General features: G+C 42.2%; 2 protein-coding genes across 10 annotated transcripts; one reads left to right on the plus strand and one right to left on the minus strand.

Annotated features, from left to right (window-relative positions):
- Positions 1-1,032: 1,032 nt before the first annotated feature.
- Positions 1,033-12,763, minus strand: mgrn1b (mahogunin, ring finger 1b). Of its 8 annotated transcripts, none has more exons than XM_056578216.1 (17): positions 12,411-12,757; positions 11,600-11,718; positions 11,005-11,093; positions 10,733-10,879; positions 10,352-10,469; positions 10,076-10,142; positions 9,891-9,934; positions 9,740-9,787; positions 9,221-9,289; positions 8,938-9,097; positions 8,575-8,684; positions 8,017-8,237; positions 6,711-6,822; positions 6,575-6,620; positions 5,886-6,023; positions 4,955-5,083; positions 1,033-4,240 (listed from the first exon to the last, which is right to left on the minus strand). In XM_056578216.1, exons 1-17 carry the CDS (start codon positions 12,496-12,498, stop codon positions 4,131-4,133), a joined length of 1,815 nt encoding a protein of 604 aa, XP_056434191.1. In that variant the 5' UTR covers positions 12,499-12,757; the 3' UTR covers positions 1,033-4,130. The 8 variants fall into 8 exon arrangements, with proteins under 8 accessions (XP_056434191.1, XP_056434172.1, XP_056434182.1 ...); XM_056578197.1 differs by having other exon boundaries at positions 6,711-6,825; XM_056578207.1 differs by having other exon boundaries at positions 8,017-8,240.
- A 1,285-nt stretch (positions 12,764-14,048) lies between these two features.
- Positions 14,049-18,093, plus strand: cdip1 (cell death-inducing p53 target 1). 2 transcript variants are annotated; one of them, XM_056578270.1, is made up of 5 exons: positions 14,049-14,255; positions 15,347-15,501; positions 15,695-15,841; positions 15,938-16,199; positions 17,510-18,093. In XM_056578270.1, the coding sequence occupies exons 2-5, from the start codon at positions 15,417-15,419 to the stop codon at positions 17,619-17,621; spliced, it is 606 nt and encodes a 201-aa protein (XP_056434245.1). In that variant the 5' UTR covers positions 14,049-14,255; positions 15,347-15,416; the 3' UTR covers positions 17,622-18,093. The 2 variants fall into 2 exon arrangements, with proteins under 2 accessions (XP_056434245.1, XP_056434237.1); XM_056578262.1 differs by having other exon boundaries at positions 14,054-14,255; positions 15,692-15,841.
- Positions 18,094-18,105: the final 12 nt, after the last annotated feature.

Raw genomic sequence — 18,105 nt, forward strand, 5'->3', positions numbered from 1 at the left:
CTAAACAGCTCAGGTTCGGATCCCCGCAAAAATGTTGACTGGGGTACCTCTGTCAGTTTTTATTGGTCAACATGGAAAAAACATGAGGTGTAACTCTGTCGTTTTTTATCGGCCATCATGAAATAAACATAACACTGTCGATATTTATCAAATAAAACATAGGGGGTAACACTGTTGTTTTTCCTTGGTCTTCATGAAAAAAAACACAAGGGTGGTAACACTGTCGTTTTTATCAAATGAAACATGAGGGTAACACTGTCGTTTTATCAAATGAAACATGAGGGGTAACACTGTCGTTTTATCAAATGAAACATGAGGGGTAACACTGTCGTTTTTATCAAATGAAACATGAGGGGTAACACTGTCGTTTTTATCAAATGAAACATAAGGGGTAACACTGTCGTTTTTCATCGGTCGTCATGAAAAAAGAAAAAGGGGTAACACTTTCGATATTTATCCATTAAAACATAGGGAGTAACACTGTCGTTTTTATCAAATGAAACATGAGTGGTGACACTGTCATTTTTCTTTGGTCGTCATAAAAAAAAACATAAAGGGTAACACTGTTGTTATTCTTTGGTCGTCATGAAAAAAACCATAAGGGTTAACACTGTTGTTTTTTATTGGTCGTCATGAAAAAAACATAAGGGGTAACACTGTCGATATTCATCTATTAAAACATAGGGAGTAACACTGTCGTTTTTATCAAATGAAACATAAGGGGTAACACTGTCGTTGTCATCGGTCGTCATGAAAAAAAAATAAGGGGTAACACTGTCGATATTTATCCATTAAAACATAGGGAGTAACACTCGTTTTTATCAAATGAAACATGAGTGGTGACACTGTCATTTTTCTTTGGTCGTCATAAAAAAAACCATAAGTGGTAACACTGTTGTTTTTCTTTGGTCGTCATGAAAAAAGCCATAAGGGGTAACACTGTCGTTTGTTATTGGTCGTCATGAAAAAAAACATAAGGGTAACACTGTCGTATTCATCTATTAAAACATAGGGGGTTAACACGTCGTCTTTATCAAATTAAACATGAGGGGTGACACTGTCGTTTTTCTTTGGTCGTCATGAAAAAAACCATAAGGGCCAACACTGTTCCTTTTTTTATTGGTCGTCATGAAAAAAATATTAAAAAAAATAGTGTCCTTGTCAAATAAAATATAAGGGGTAACAATGTTGTTTTTCATCAGTCATCACGAGAAAAAAACATAAGGGGTAACACTGTTGTTTTTATCAAATGAAACGTAAAGGTTAACACTGTTGTGTTTTATCTGTCATCATGAAAAACCCATAAGGGGTAACACTGTCGAAATGTATCGAATAAAACATAGGGGGTAAAGAACCAACACAATAGTAAACCCTGACCTGAATAGGAAACAATAATCCTAAAACCAAAGCCTAGAACCAAAAACCAAACCCTGAAACAAACCCTAAAACTTAACCAAATGGGAAAACAAAAACAAAGGCCTAAGAAGAAACACAAAGCCCTTTTTCAAACCCTGGAACCAAAAACCAAACCCTGAAACCTAACCCAAAGAGGAACCCTAATCCTAGACCCCGCGATTACTTAATAATAATAAGTCTAGTGGCTGGTGAGCATCTTGGAGGCAGCGAGGGATCTTTTGCTGCTGACGGGTGTCTTCTTCAAGGTGCTGTTAACAAACTATAACTGGCTGGGACTGAGTTATAAGGTCAGCAACAACCACTCAATAGACTGCATCTGAATTTGAATGCCCAGCAAATGACAGCAACATTCACACAAACACTCTCTCTAATGTAATACTGCCTACATGCATCACTGTAAGAGACAATAGGTTGAATATAGGCCTGAATCCATAATTTAACTGCTACATCTAATTGAAAAGGCTAGTGGTTTATAACGGTAGAGCGGAAAATAGACACTAAGTCTGGACCAAACAGAGTACCTGAACCCTAAATAGGGATCTACTACCAACAGACGTCACCAGAGGGAGGGGGTAATTGTATGTAGTGCAGGGGGAAAGCTCAATGACCACAGATAAAGGCCAAGGATGACCATGAATATGATGTCCAAGGAAAAACATTCATATGATGGATCAGGACAGACATGATTATGATGGCCCAGGACAAACTATTGTAAGATGTCCCATGACAATCAGAATATGATGGCCAAGGGCAAACAATTATATGATGGCCCAGGACAAACGTTTATGTGATTCCACAGGTCTGAGTTATTTTGACCTGACAAAGCAAGTTTGACAACCCCTGGACTTAAGGATTGGTAAATAATTAGCAGAGGGATTTTATATTAAAACGTGACTGATGAACAACCGGAGACAAACACACAGACAGATGGATGCATAATTAAACAAACAGATGACTTTACTAACAGTTACCAACACAATCATTGAATTCGTTTTGAATCAGACTTTATTGTTATACACATGCAGCTATACATTTATGAAAAGACAGGTATTGGTTATGCAGAGCCACACACCACGTACTGCTGTTACCCTGGATACCAGGTCAATAGTGGTTGGAAGAGGAAGGCACAGTATCAGGATGGAAATGGCACATAAGAGGATAGAGGAGCATGTTGTTTCATAAAAGCGGTAAGAGGCTAAAGCGGTTCTGAGAGTTTACATGCGTGAGTTAGCCCAATGCTAAATGATTGGTTGCTTAAGTTGCATTGGATGAGTGTGCTTGTCAATCAAACCACACACACACGGCGCACATGTTGGGATTAAAATGCATAACATGGATACATGGAGACAAAACAGTAACTGGTGCATTGTTAATGTTGCAAAAGTAACTTTCATATTGCATCGAGATGGGAAAATAGAAAACTGGGGCTTCTTAACAAATTGAATGGCAAACTTAAAGAAAAAAAACTGACATGGACAGTTTAGGAAATCAGTCCAAAGAACCCCAATACCCAATGCCACAATCAGCCTTACCAACTCAAGGCACACAAATCTTTACATATGCATGGTGATACGCACACACTCGCACACACACACACACCCACGCAAACACACACACAGGAAAAGGTTGAAGTAAGGCTTGAGTTAACCCTGCAGCGACATCACAGAAGCTGATGCTGGCATCACAATGGAGACTCCAAATGTCAGATCTACAAGCCCGCTTATTGTGCCATTTACAGTTAGCATACACATAGCACTGGTATATATGCTAGTTGTAGGTTTTTAGTGACCTATTGTTTGAATCTTTGTGTTTAGCTTTGAGAATGACCTCATGAACTTTATAGCTCTTATCGATTTGAACCTTAAGGAGTATGTACAAGGTGCTGAGCCTACTTCCCAATACGTTGATACCAGTATATATAATTTTCCTTATCCCTACACAATATGCAAGAATACAGTTTAGTAAATGACTACACAGGATTCTAGTAAAGATACAGTATGATACAAAGACATACATGAATACATCACATCATTCAAAATAAAAACAAAACAATTCTTAACACGGCATATACAACAAGGAATGCATTACAAAAGATTTCAGATGGGAACAAATTGGTTCTGTATGGACAACCGGTATGCTCGCTGAATTCTGGTCAACGACTTTTAGACTTTTTTTTTTTTTTTCAATGGGTGAATCGGTCAACATATTTAAAGGCAAATGCAAAACACCCAAAGTCATTTTGGGTTTATTTCTGTTTCTGGATTTAATGTGAAGCAGAGTTAAAATAAGTGTGCTTAACCACCACCATGGAAAGTGGCGACATATCTCTGGGTTCCACATGACTAGAAAACAACAAACCTCCAAGACGGCTGAACATCTGACAGTCAGGATGGCAGCTAAAGCAAGAAAAGGGCCTATTGATATTTTACACCGGAGAGGTACAACGCAGGAATAACTAATTCCTTCCAGGTGTCAGTTCGAAAGATACAGGGAAAAAAAAAAGAAAGAAAAAAAAAAGATCTGCTCCTTCCCTGTGTCATCCTTCAGACATCAGAGTCGTTGATAATACAAAAAATAACCCAACACAAAGATCCTATAAAAAAGATAACCGGTGTAGTTATTGAGAGGGCGATTAATACGAGCGGTCTGGTAAATGGTTAAAAAGCGAGACTGTGCTGTGTGTGATGTACGGAGGGGAGGGGCCGTGTCAGGCCTCAGTGGTGCTCGTCCTCCAAGTGGAAGCTGTTCCTGGGAGACGAGAGGAGCGGCTGGCTGGAGCAGTTCGTGCTCTGGCTCTTCAGGCTCTCCGTGGACTCGGACGAACCTGGGGGGGGTGGGGGGGAGGAAGGTGGGGGTGGGGGGGGGTCCATGGGTGAGTAACGGTGGTAAAGCAGCGTGCGCGTGAACGCGTTATAGATACGAACGTAGGTGACCCACTGAACCGAACACCGACACAAAAATCAAAAGCATAGTGAGAGCGAGAACCCAGTGCAACCATGGCACACAAGCCACATAATGGGAAAGGGTGAGAACTTTGTTTAGGAAACCAAAAGAAAAATAAATAGAGTTTATTTTTCCCGCTGAATGAATAAATCATAGTATCCGAAAAAACGAAAAGAATAAACTATAGGATCGGTACACCAGCCAACCAGGAGAGAGAGAGAGAGAGAGAGAGAGAGAAAAAAGCAGCAGAGAACAGGAAAGGCCTACATACCACAGCTATTCCTCCATACCAATGGAGCAGGCATCAGGACCTATGGCTGCCCGAGGTCAGGGTGAGAGACCCACAGGGAAAGATAGATAGAGCGAGAAGGAGGAGGAGATGGCAAGGAATAGAGGCACAGGGTTAGAAAAGCACACAGGTTGGATTCAAAAGCCCAGTAGGGGGGGAAATCTCGTATAGAAGAGAGATTGGATCAATTTAAAACTCCCAGCAGTGAGTCGCCGGCCCATGAAGACAAAAGGTATCAAAGCAACATCAGACACTGTCGGAAGGAAACAGCGTAGAGATGGGCGCGGACGTTGTTACGGGACTGACTTGCAGGTGTTAGGCCAAACCATTGGAGGTTGTCTGCTGCTGGAAGCTGACAATAGGATGTGAATTTTGCAGCAAATGTCTGCACAGTAGAGTACACCGTGACTTTTGCATGCGTTGTTAGAGAGTAACCTGGGAGCAGAGACATGGTACACAAGAGACATCATCCATACAGGTATTAACTACACAGGGAAACAGTGGAAAATATTAAGACAGTTATCCAGTAGAGACACGTTTTCAATATGCATTTTTTTTTTTCAATGTATGGGAAACCCTGTAGATCGCGGACAGATAAAATAATTGTTACGAATAATGAACCGCCCAAGTAAAGTTTATTTGTGGGGAAACACTGCATAAATTGGGGGCTGGAAAGAACCGCTTGTTAAAGTAGGGCATCTTGGTAAAATAGATCGATATTGAAATATCGTATCTGGATTACTTTTTCAAATGTTTCCCGGAAGTCAGGGGGCATACGACGCTAGTGACACACAACCAAATGCAACAGGTCGTTACCATGAATCATACTAAGGATTTCTCTAGGTTTGAAACTTGTTGGAACCAATTTCATGTTAATGTTAATGTTACACAGTTCTCGTCGTTTTTAGATATTTTCACATTGTAATGTTACTCATTATACCACCAGGAGTGGAGCCTGCGGCTTAATTTGATCAAGCCGCAGGCTCCACAAGAATACAGTTTAGTAAATGACTACACAGGATTCCAGTAAGGTACAATAGAAATTGTAAAACAGCAGGCTGTTTGAATCCTTCCGCATTTAGCCAGCAGAGGGCACTGCTACCAACTAGGTTTTCCCCTTTCTTCAATCTTCATTTCTCCCCTTAGGAGTTCCTATCTTTTAATAAGGGTGAATCTGAGCTTGACTTTCGTCCGTCTCTCCTCGCTCTATGACGACCTTCTGCAGAGCTGATGTTACCTGGCAGGGAGAGGTCTCCGGGCGGGTCGCTCTCCGTCTTGGTCAGGCTACTGTGTTCGCTGATGCAGTCCTGGAGGATCTCCTCTCGGGAGTGAGGCCGCTCCTCCTCCTCCTCTTCCTCCTCTTCCTCCTCCTCCTCTGCAGTCCCCAGCAGTGAAAGGAGAGGGTAAGGGAGGGGGGGGGTCACCATTAGTGTCAGTTTGAAACATACAGTAGGAGGAGACGTGGGACAGCTGCCGAAGGGAATCATTTAGACTGCTTGAGCGCATGGAGAGGCAGGCTGGGCAATATGGAGCTTCTGGGTTGGATAAATGATAGTCTTACGGGACAGATTCCAATATGGTTAGAACATCTAAATAACTGATCAATACTAAGGCCACTCAGCAAAAATAATAATTTTAAGTACATGAGGATTTAGCGGACACTAGATTTTTATTATTTTATAGACTCTACCCTTCGTGTTTGTATTGAATGCCTCATTTTCTGTGCCAATTCAATGCATCAGTTTCCTCATTTCATAAATTCAAGACTAAAAATACGACAAATCCATAACCCACACCGTAGCCACACTCCACTTGGACGACAGAAGAATATTCAAGGGTACGAGACAAGGGCCTACGTCGAGGGTAAATACACGGACCTAACGGGGGAAATCGATTCTCCGTGGGCAAACCAAATCCACAACTCACCGTCGTCCGGGGACAGCGACTCGGCCACATCCTCCACGCCCGTGGCCTGGAAACAAAATGACATCAGAAATGAGCACCGTTCCGACCGGGTGAAAGCGAAGCCGGCCAGAGGAAGGGTCGTAGGGTGGAGACTCGCCTCGGTTGGAGCGGGACTGCTGGACAGCAGCGGGTTGGGCTGGGCGTCGGACATCTCCGACAGCTTCTCCTCGTCCTCCTCTTGGATGGGAGAGGACGGGGACCTCAAGGTGCTGCTGGAGGGAGAGGAAAATGTTAATGACTCAGCGAACAAAGATGGTTTCTGTAGAGCAGGGGTTCTATAGGTTTTGACAACTTAGGGCCAATTTAGGAACCCAAAATTGGCCTGAGGGCCTCCAAAGGAAAAAAAAAAATGCCGGGAAACGCCGTCAGCATCCCAGTGGTCAAAAAAAACATTGTACCGTGGACCTCCGGGTGTGAAGTCAAGTGAGGTCTAAATCAAGAAACTGAGGTTCAGCCTTTCAAAGTAATGTACAATCGGATTAAAACTAAGAAATGTAAAAGGATTTAATTGAAAGCTAGAGAGAGTCGACTTTTCTCTTTATATTTATTTATATTGTTGAATTTAATATTGATATAATAATAAAAATAAAAAAGTTATATCTATATATATATATTTTTTTTATAACTTACATAATTATGTATGTCATTGCGGGCCACCAGGAATGATTCCGCGGGCCGCCATTGGCCCGCGGGCCGCACTTTGAGAACCAATGCCGTAGAGGGTTCTTACTAAAAATGATCTTTCCCACTCAAGGGGGAATTCTACTAGAGGACGGATTGCTTAGAGTCCTCCTGAATCCTTTCTACTCTGTCCTGTAATCCACTGATGTGGAAATTATCAATATATTTTGTATGAATCGTACATCATCAATTGTACAGCTTTTAAGCAACATTACAGTATATATAATTGATCCATTGTCATAAATTAATTCAGTTGGTCAGGCTACTGTGTTCGCTGATGCAGTCCTGGAGGATCTCCTCTCGGGAGTGAGGCCGCTCCTCCTCCTCCTCTTCCTCCTCTTCTACTTTTATAGCATTTGTTTATGCTCTCATGGCAAAGATATGAACAGAACTCGATAATTGTTGTGTGTTACCCAAGAGCTTATATTTATGAGAGAGATAATACAACTTAAAAAATGTATTCAGGATAGTGCCGTGGCTAGGGTGTGGTGTTGGTGTTTGGCTCCCAGCTGCAAGGACTAATTGGATCCCCAATGTCATCCATCTGTATGCACTAAAAGCCTCTGAGTCGCAACAGTAAAGTAGTCTTGCCAACGCCATCTCAGACTCCAAGCCAAGAGCAGCTGAAGAAGAGAAGGACAGGGTCCCCGCTGTGACCCGGTGCGTGCATGGGATGGGTGGGTGGGTGGGGGGTGCGGCGGTGGCTGCTGTGGATTACGTACCTGTCTGGGGACTTGCTGACTTTGCTCTTCTGCAGACTGCCGCTGTCGCTGAGATGCTCCGGGGAGCTGAGGGCTCGGCTTTCACCGCCGCCGCCGCCGCCGGAAAAGTTGATGTCGTCGTAGAGCGGGGCGGACGGGTTGGCGGGCGAGATGGACCGCAGGCCGTTCAGCGCCTCCAGCAGGGAGATGGGCTCGAAGCCCGGGGGCACCGAGTCGGAGCTCTGCTAACACACACACACACACACACACACACACACACACACACACACACACACACACACACACACACACACACACACACACACACACACACACACACACACACACACACACACACACACACACACAAATTTAATGACAGTATCAAGTTAAATATTTTGAGCATTAAGATAAATATTCAGATCATTTTAAATCTTCAAACCAATATGATTTCCTATTTAAATTAATTTAAATTCCTCCAACATCCGATCTTAATAGCGACTGAAATGGCTTGTGATTTAAATGTGGAGGTTATTTGAGAGATGCGTCCGGTGTGAACCAGAACTCAGTTCCACATACGGAGTGCTCGTCGTGGTCCATCGTCTGGGCCAGCACGGGGCTGAAGGAAACGGGCGACAGTGCTCCGGGTTTCTTCCGCACCGCTCGGATCTGCAGCAAGGCTCGGAACGCTGGGAAAACACACACATCGGAAACATCGCTTCAGTTCACTCCAGTTCAAAGTTTCAACGCCCATAATGCTTTGTATTAAGTAATACCGGGACTTCCCCGTTAGTCAGAACTGGATGAATAATAGGGCTACAGTTCACTGAGCCACTGAACGTAATTATCTGCAATTACACAGAAACCAACATAAAGGGACCGGTGTTTTAGTAAACAAGCTTTCAGAATGCTTGACCGCCTCTTGCTGTCCGCCACACTCACGCAGTCGGCATATTGGACAGTTGTTGGCCTGGTAACGGAGCGTGTCGGCGCAGGAGTTGCACAGACACAGGTGCCTGCAGGGGAGGATGAGTGTGTCGCGCAGATCCGAGAGACACACCACGCACTCGTTGCTGTTGTCGCTGTTCTCGTCGTCTGACGGCTGAGGGGGAGGGGGGGGACGACGACGAAGGAGACAGTGATGTGCCGACAACCCAAGCACCAAACAAACACATGACTGAACCGTTACTTTAGATCATTGGACGATATGGAATAGACTGCACACCTTTGTTTCCTGGTTATTCTTGTTCTCAATGCCGTAGATCTCCTGGAGCAGGTAGCTCACACGGTCGACCTGTCATGTGCGATGATTAAATCAGTGTGTTATCGTTGGCATTGAGTATGACAATGAATGCAATCGTAAGTATACATTTGTATCCCAATACAGCTTTAACCGGCCGTGGTTAAAAATAACATCGCAGTATATTTCATGTTCAGACAACATCAACGGTATCAAAGTACTTTCAGCTGACAAGAACCAACTTCCAATCATAGATTATAAGGTGCAAAGGAGTGCTTCTTAATTAGCAGTTAGCTCCCGTGAGCGTTGACACACATTTATAATAATGGTAATACTAGGGTTTTTCAAAAGCGACAAGCAGGATTGGCCGCATTCGATTTCTGGCCTAATTTAGGCTTTGTTTCATTTGTATTCACTTGTCTGACATATATTCGTACAAATGAATGACATGATTAGACTAAATGCAAACATAACTAATTAACCAAGCTGATTAAACAAACCCACAATTTGCTTCTGTTTCAGGGGCTTGACAGAGAAGCTGCCATCAACATGCTGAAAGATAAATGGATTTGAGGTCAGGGAACATTGAAATGTTGTTCAATTGATAGTTACAAGGAATTCATTTTTTCTGAATTTATAAATAGAGTACACTTACTCTTTCAAACGCAGCAAGGAGTACATGGGCATGGCCCAAGCAATCTTGAAAGAATAACATAGGAATAGATTCATGTTTCCATAAAGCAAAAGAACCTCAATATTATAGTATAAGATTTGTATACTAATACTTGACATGAAAGCCTGTTATTTAAATGCATTACTTGTACTATTCTCACTTCTTACCATCCCCTTCATCCACCACTGCCTGGATGACCATTGGAAATACACCCCGGTCTAGGTCAAAGTTCAGCTGTGGAAAATTCACAAAAAACATTTCAAGATTAAATAGGGTATAACATTGTTGGGGAAAAAAATATAAATGTTGCTTTCGGTTACGTGAAAAGATAAGGCAGTTGGACAGGAACTATGTGTGCATATATATAGTCAAGATATTCATGTGTATTTGCGGATCTAGAGCATCTATCGCAACCAGGTTGGGTACATTAGGCAAACAATTACATCTTCTTCTTTCCAATCGCTGAAGTCTATTTTGAAAGACGGCATGGAGAACTGCTGGCTCACGCCTCGTTTGTAGTGTACAGTTTCGGACACCAGAAGCGGACTCTTTGGGTTGTACCTGCAGGTAAAATCAAACAAATGAATAAGATTACCTCATAATAACTCAATAGTTAGCTTTGTTTTTCTGTCACCTATCATTCAAAGTTTTCGTTTCATTACAAAAAACGATCTCTGCAAGAACCTTTTCAAGTTTCTAGAAAATATCTAAATGTTCACACGATATACCACGCAAATAAAAGGAACTCGAAAATGAAACTATACTGTGTACAGGACATTTTTGTAGGCGAATAAAAGTAGTTGCTTTTTAAGCAAAACTCTTACGCGGCCATCCCGTTGGAGAACTCCTCAAAGGCCTGGCAGTACAGCGTGATGGCGACACGGGCATCAGCGTCGAAGGTGAACTCCACGCCATAAAGCACCTTGGGCTTTGCCTCCTCCTCCGTGGGCGAATCCGCATCATCTTTGTACCTGTAAGCAGTGTCCGACATGATGGATATCGTACCACGTGAGGACGAGCCATTGAATAACCCGGGTTGATGTTGGTTGAAAAGAATTTACATTTTACTTGGGTAAAAAGGTTGTTTTATCTTTACCTGACTAAACGCAGAGAATCCTTCCTGATGTTGACCAGACTGCGTAGAGTTTTCACCGGCTCATGAGGAGCTGGGGTAACGTATGGAAACTGAGGAGAAGAAAATCTATGCTTTTAATATATATAAAACAGGATAGACAAGCCTGATTGAACAAGATTGATTGAATGATTAACTTAATTAATCCCTCGAGAGGGAACAGGACGTAGTCCAAACAGGACGTACAGATTGACTCCACAGACACGGCTCTCATAAAGTCAAGGAGAGCCACAGGGGGCAACAGCAGACATTTCATGTTATAACAAATACAAAATAAATAGGCAGGGAAAAGCGTGACGAAAACATGCTTCAGGACATCAGTAGCCCTAACCAAAACAACAAGAGAACCACATTCAAGGCAGTCTACATCTTTAAAATGAATAAATAACCACTTGCATAACCAGATTGGTAGATGATTTGACAGGGGCAAACAGCTAGTTTGCCGCATCACTCGGAAAGTTTCCCTTTCTGAGTATAGAAAGTATAGAAATGACTCATAGAATGGGGAGAACCACAGGGTGATTTTAAAGAGAAGCCCAATTTCAAAACGACGTCTCACCTGCACAGGCCTGTTTCCAAGGAAATTGAGGTCCATGTTCTCTCCAAAAAGGTAGCCTTCTGGATGTGGTGTGTCGAATTTCTCCCCTCCCATGAAGAAATGGCTGGCAAAATAATTCCCTGGAGGCAATAGTAAAACAAATACAATTTAAATGTGCCATGCATATCATGCATCAAATAAACCAAATGGCTATATAAATATGACAACATAATATGATCAAAACAAAATTTGAATTCCTATTTAAAGACCCAAAATGTGAGAGGAGAAACAACCACTTTCTGCTTTTTTCTTAATTGATGCTGAACAAGAAATACCGATACAGTGTAGTTGTCTCGTATTGAGAACGTTGTTCACTACGCCAATCATTAGTCTCTAATAGACAGACATCGTTACTTTGTTGAAAGTCCTTGTTATTAATTGAAGGACTTGCATAGGCAGTGACATTGGTCATATCTCCGAATTTGAGGATTCGTGCAGTCAGGATTGTACCCGTATATCATATTTCTATACTATACCATACAGCACCTTTGTCACACACTGCGATGCTTCCATGGTGTCTCCATAGAAGATAATGAAAACCCCATGGGATTACTTCATCAACAATAACAAACATCCTAACCGAATGGATACCCAGGACATGAACACAAATAAACAACTTGCATGAACTGATTCTCTCCCCTTGTACTGTTATTTTGGAGTCCATGGGCTCATTTCCGTCACAGATCACAAACAAAAATGTCAGCGTTAACGCAACATGATAGGTATGCCAGGACAGCTTTCTTTTAAGCAACACGGTCGGTTCATTACCTACCTGATTTAGGTGGAAATCGGTATGCCGAATTGGCTTGGATATCTATATCCTCAACTCCGGCGATTCTACGACTCAGGATGGACCCCATCTTCTTCGCTAACTACAATTAGCTAGCTTCGCAGCTAACGCCAGTAACGCTTTAGCTCAGTGATCACCGTTAAGTTTGCCCCCCCCCGATTAACAATGTCGCTGGTACGCACGGATGCCACGTTAGCACAGAACCCTGTACAAACAATGTTAATGATAATCAAACATTTTAAGCGATCACTTTGACATCAGATGACGCTCAGGAGATCGCAGTACACGCAAGCTGGCTGTTGTTATGCCAAGGCTGAGCTAACGTAACAAGAAGTGGATCTGATTGGCTGTCCCGACGCAGACAGATTCCACATTCAGGGCGTGCGATGTTTTCGGCACACTGCCCTTCTGTGTAGTGGATACTTTTTTATGGTGATTGTTTGCCCATGCCAGAGAACTATTGCATTACAGTAAGCCTATATTCTTATGACATAACTTCTTGACGGTATTGCACTACAATAAGCCCATATTCTCATAACATACCTTAATAAAGTTATTGCACTACAATAATCCTATATTCTCATAACATGCCTTCTTGAAGGTATTGCACTACAAAAAGCCTTTGTTATCCTAACCTACCTAATTAAATGTATTGCACTACAATAAGCCTATATTCTCATAACATACTTGCTTGAAGGTATTGCACTACAATAAGCCTATATTATCATAACATACCTAATTAAAGGTATTGCACTACTATAAGTCTATATTATCATAACATACCTGCTTGATGGTATTGCACTACAATAAGCCTGTATTATCATAACACTCCTAATTGAAGATATTGCACTACAATAAGCCTATATTCTCTTGAATGTATTGCAATACAATAAGCCTATATTCTCATAATACATACCTTCTTGAAACAATTTTTTTGGGCAGTTTGCCACAAACAAATGTTGGTGGCACACACACACACACACACACACACACACACACACACACACACACACACACACACACACACACACACACACACACACACACACACACACACACACACACACACACACACACACACACACACACACACACACACACACACAAATGCAACCACAATATTGTTTGTACCACTATCAGCACCAGGTGGAATTTTTTTCCTCATCATCAATCATTAGCTACCTGGCATACAGTTGAATGTACAGAATGATATGGAGTTCCTGTCCATTATTTTAAGATTGAAAAAATGTAGGCTACATGTATTTTTATTGTATTATTATTTATTAATTACAGATTAAATTGAATAGAATACATTAACATGCACATATTTTCGAAATATACAGATATTCGATGATCTTCATATCAAATTATATATCGTCCATATATCTTTTGGTAAAATGATATTTGGAGCGTGTAAGACCGTGATGTGGAGCCCATGATTAAGGATGTGTATTTCACAGTTAGTCCGATGTTATAAACTAGGCTATATATAGTAAAGTACAGCGTAATCTTCAGTGCTCCTAATGAGATTTTCTCTTTGCTGGCGGAGGTAACGGTGAAGAGTTTGGATTTTTTTTTATTATCCAAACGCACCAATAACAGATATGTGCTGATCAACATAGAATAATACATCATAGGACACGGTGGTGCGCTCTTCTGCTGGGTAAATCCGCTGAGTAGATCAGGATGACGTCAGGTGTAAAGCCCCTCTCCACGGATGTTTACTCCAGAAAGATCTAGCTTCTAGCTAACGCCAGGCTACAGCCCCCTAACTTTCGGGTATACCGCGGTTTTTGCCACCCTTTGCAGGAGGTGAATCTTCAATCTGTAAGTTGTCATTCTGATAAAAAAAAATATACAATGGCATGTGCGTTTGACCCAGTGAGATATTTATATGTCTGTAGACAAACGTAGTCTGCTAGGTAGGTACTGTCATGCCTGACGATCGTCTTCACAAGCTAGCTCGATGTTGGTTGCCATTGATAATTAAGCAAACATCCTTTTCTAAATATTATAAGTATTAATTACTTAAACTTCAACCGTTATTTCTATACTTGAATGACACACGACGTTCGCCTTTCGCGTGGTTCATTTACTGGTGGGATGGCTCACTGAAGGACACAACACGAAGGCATGTGTTGGTGATCTCACCATCACACATATAACGTGAGGACAAGCAGCTGTTAGCCTTATCTATCGATCTATCTCTCCATCTCCATCTACCTCTATCCATCTCTCTACCCCTCTAGCTAACCTTATATCCATGTATCCATGAATCCATCCATCCATATGTTTATCTATCCATCTCTCTGTGTCTCTTATGTAGCTATATCTTGCTCTCTTAAACGTTTGCTACTGTATAACTGCGGCCAACCACAGAGACAGATTAACCACTTAAGACGCTACAGATAGACACCATTGCGTAACGCATTTGCGTACTGGCACTGAACTGTGGCTGTGAGCTATCGAGGGTCAACGTTATAGTTAGTTATCCTGCTGGTTAATCAATGCACAAAAGCACCTCAATAGTCTTAAGTGCGACCTTAAATATAAATTATTGATAGTTTCTATATTCGGTGTCTAGTCTGCCTAGTCTGGTGTTTCCTTTTTTAGTACAAATGTTACCTTTGACATTTGCAATATATTGGGGCGTTTCTGTTGTGCAATTTTGGTAAATTATTTAAGTTAGAATGAAACTATCCTTGTTGGGTTGGAAATGTGCATTCAACCTAACCAAATACAAACTGTACAACCCTATACTCTGTAGTAGCCTCCCCCACATCTTTTATAAACCCTTGCCTTAGTTTATATGAAGGAACAATAATTGTAGTGGGTGTGTTCTATATTCTGGTAGTCTGGTATGTCTGGTATGACATACTATTCTCACATATTTCACAGTCAATCTTTGTTCTGCCCAGGGTGAGTGTGTCCCAGGACAGTTGTGCGTCGGCTTTCATCTCCAGTCCTTGCTCCATTCAGCGATCCGACATGTCCAGTGACCCCCCACCTCCCTACCCCGGAGGCCCAAGCGCCCCAATCATTGAAGAGAAGAATGGGATACCTGTTGTTACTGGTAATTTGGTTATTTTACCATCTAACATGTGTGGTGTTATAACATAAAACAGTGCTGATGGACTTTGACCCCCTTAAACCACACGATGACTATAATCTAGTTTCACTTCGACGTTGGATTGAATAGTCCTTTATTCCGCGTGCCTACATGTTCATCACTACTTCCTTGTACGTGTCTTCCATCTCTGAAGCAGCTCCGATGGCGGCGGCTCCACAGCAGGGAGCAAACCTGCCCCCGGACTATGGGCCTCCCCCCTATGAGGCCTCGCAGCCTGGCTACATGCACCCTCTCGGCCCCGGTGAAGGCCCCATGCCCATGCCCATGCCCATGCCCCCGCCAGGTACCCCCTGCCTTCTCTGCCTGCCTCTGTGTGTGTTTTGACCAGGCAATGCGTGAGAATATGATATGAAGTGGCTGTTTTGTTCTTCCCATGCAGGAGTCTTCTACCCACCCGGTCACTTTCCTCAGCCCATGCCAGGCCAGTTTGGCCCGGGTCCAAGTCACATGGCCGGTCACACGGCCACCGTTCTGTCGCCCCCTGGTGCGGCTACCACCGTCACCGTCCTGCAGGGGGAGATGTTCCAGACGTCCCCGGTGCAGACGGTGTGTCCACACTGCCAGCAGGCCATCATCACCCGCATCACCCACGATGTCGGCCTAATGAACACCCTCTTCTGCCTGTTCTGCTTCTTTGTGGGGTAAGTGATCCGACCCTTTGGTTAAAGTCATGATGGGAAATTAGCTTGCATGAGTGTTGAAGGATCCAGGCTAATTGTGAGTAAAAAAGGCGATTCGCGGGACAAAAGATGCAAGGCCCCATCCGCACGAGCTAAAAAAATATAAGATAGAAAAAGACTTTGGTTCAATGCCATCTACGCCAAAATAGAAGTGCTTCGCTGGAAGCAAAGGAGATCAGTCGTGATACCTCAATGCTAAATATAACTGTGTGTTCTGTCAGTATATATTATACTCAGTAAGTATACCAAATATACAACATTTCTCACCAGCAAATATGCCCCTGAAATTGTTCAATATTTAGGCTAACACTCAATAAAAAACGTGTTCTTGTGTCTGAGATTATTGTATCCTACCTTATCTCCTAAGGTAGCTTCACTAAACACTGTAGATCTTTCCTGTTTTAGTTTCCAGAGTTCTAATCGTAACAGAATTGTTGCTTGACAAATACATAGATGCACATTCATAATGCAAGAAGCCCTTTGGGATTAAGCCACGCAACTAAAGAGCATATACAAACTAAAGGCCTAAAAAACATAACAAGAATCGATAAGCACACCGCACCAAGTGCTCTAATGGACATTGTGGTGTTGGCTATTGGGGAGTCTCACAAATCAGACTTTACATTATATCTAAAAGGTCTCCCCCCAGAGGTTTTGCTTTAACATAGATGGAACGATGGGTCCGAGATATGGTTAAGGGGGCCCTTGCGCAGTCGGCCATTAAGATTGGGCTCAGGATGGACCTTGGTTGAGACATGACCGGAGGTATTACGTTCAATTATAAATGGTGGATCGAATTTTTTTCGATTCGCTGTCTTGCTAGTCTACTTACTTTATAAACAAGGAAATTAACTTAAGTAATTCAATCTAGATTGGCCTCATCCATTATGCACAGGGTTTACCAATTAGTAAATAGGCTACTCAATTGGGGAATCATTTTTCCCTTTTTACATTAGCTATTCAATATATAACCTTTTAATGTTTAAGTGCTATTTTAACTGCAGCATATTCGATTTCAAATGTTTCCAGTTGAGTTCCATGTTTATTTGGAATGTAATGACAAGAAAAACAGCCGGTTGGATGGATGACCGTTAATCAATAACATCCATTTCGGATTCCAGTGTAAGGGATTAAGATGACATGATCCACTGCTCCAAAAAACTATTTTTGTATGTATCCAAATGATATTTGCTGATAAAACATCTGTGTTCAAGCGACTTCAGTGAGTCGTCTTCTCTCTTGTGTCAATGATAAATGTTTCCTACCCGTAGGTGTGATCTTGGCTGCTGCCTGATTCCCTGTCTGATCGATGATCTCAAGGACGTGACACACACATGTCCTTACTGCAAGGGCTACATCTACACATACAAGCGTGTCTGCTAACCACCAACAGCTGCATGCTGCAGACATACCAATATGCACCGAAAAAACGCACGGCTCCTATTGGTCGGTACGGGCTTATTTCTCCGGCCTATCGCTGTGTCCTGTACTTCCTTTAACCCCCCCTAACTGTAGTTTGGTTATTAGTTGGCCTTGTCTTTATTGTGTGATGTGTACATATATATGTATATAAAAAAATAATATATATACATATATATATATATATACACACATGCATATGCACACATGAATATAGACACCACACACACACACACACACACACACACACACACACACACACACACACACACACACACACACAGTCTCATTACTAGACTCTCCATGTATAGACATGACGTTTCCACTGTACACATCTTAAACTGGGTAACCAAACCTATGAGGCATAACATCCACCAGGAAAAAAAACAAAACGTTACAGAAGTGTGTTGTACAGAATTGTCCATGGTTAGGAGAAGACTCGCAATAT

The sequence above is a fragment of the Gadus chalcogrammus genome, chromosome 2 (assembly GCF_026213295.1).
Source record: "Gadus chalcogrammus isolate NIFS_2021 chromosome 2, NIFS_Gcha_1.0, whole genome shotgun sequence".
Lineage (NCBI taxonomy): Eukaryota > Metazoa > Chordata > Actinopteri > Gadiformes > Gadidae > Gadus > Gadus chalcogrammus.

Bases quoted from the DNA above. Each gene is read 5' to 3' on its own strand.
- mgrn1b (XM_056578187.1), bottom strand. From the start codon at position 12,498: ATGGGGTCCATCCTGAGTCGTAGAATCGCCGGAGTTGAGGATATAGAT. The intron at 9,290-9,739 runs GTGGGTTTGTTT...CGCACATGACAG, and splicing joins CCCTGAAACAGAAGCAAATT to GTCGACCGTGTGAGCTACCT. The intron at 8,685-8,937 runs GTGAGTGTGGCG...GTGTTTTCCCAG, and splicing joins CTGTCCAATATGCCGACTGC to CGTTCCGAGCCTTGCTGCAG.
- cdip1 (XM_056578262.1), top strand. From the start codon at position 15,417: ATGTCCAGTGACCCCCCACCTCCCTACCCCGGAGGCCCAAGCGCCCCA. The intron at 15,842-15,937 runs GTACCCCCTGCC...CTTCCCATGCAG, and splicing joins CATGCCCATGCCCCCGCCAG to GAGTCTTCTACCCACCCGGT. The intron at 16,200-17,509 runs GTAAGTGATCCG...TCCTACCCGTAG, and splicing joins CTGTTCTGCTTCTTTGTGGG to GTGTGATCTTGGCTGCTGCC.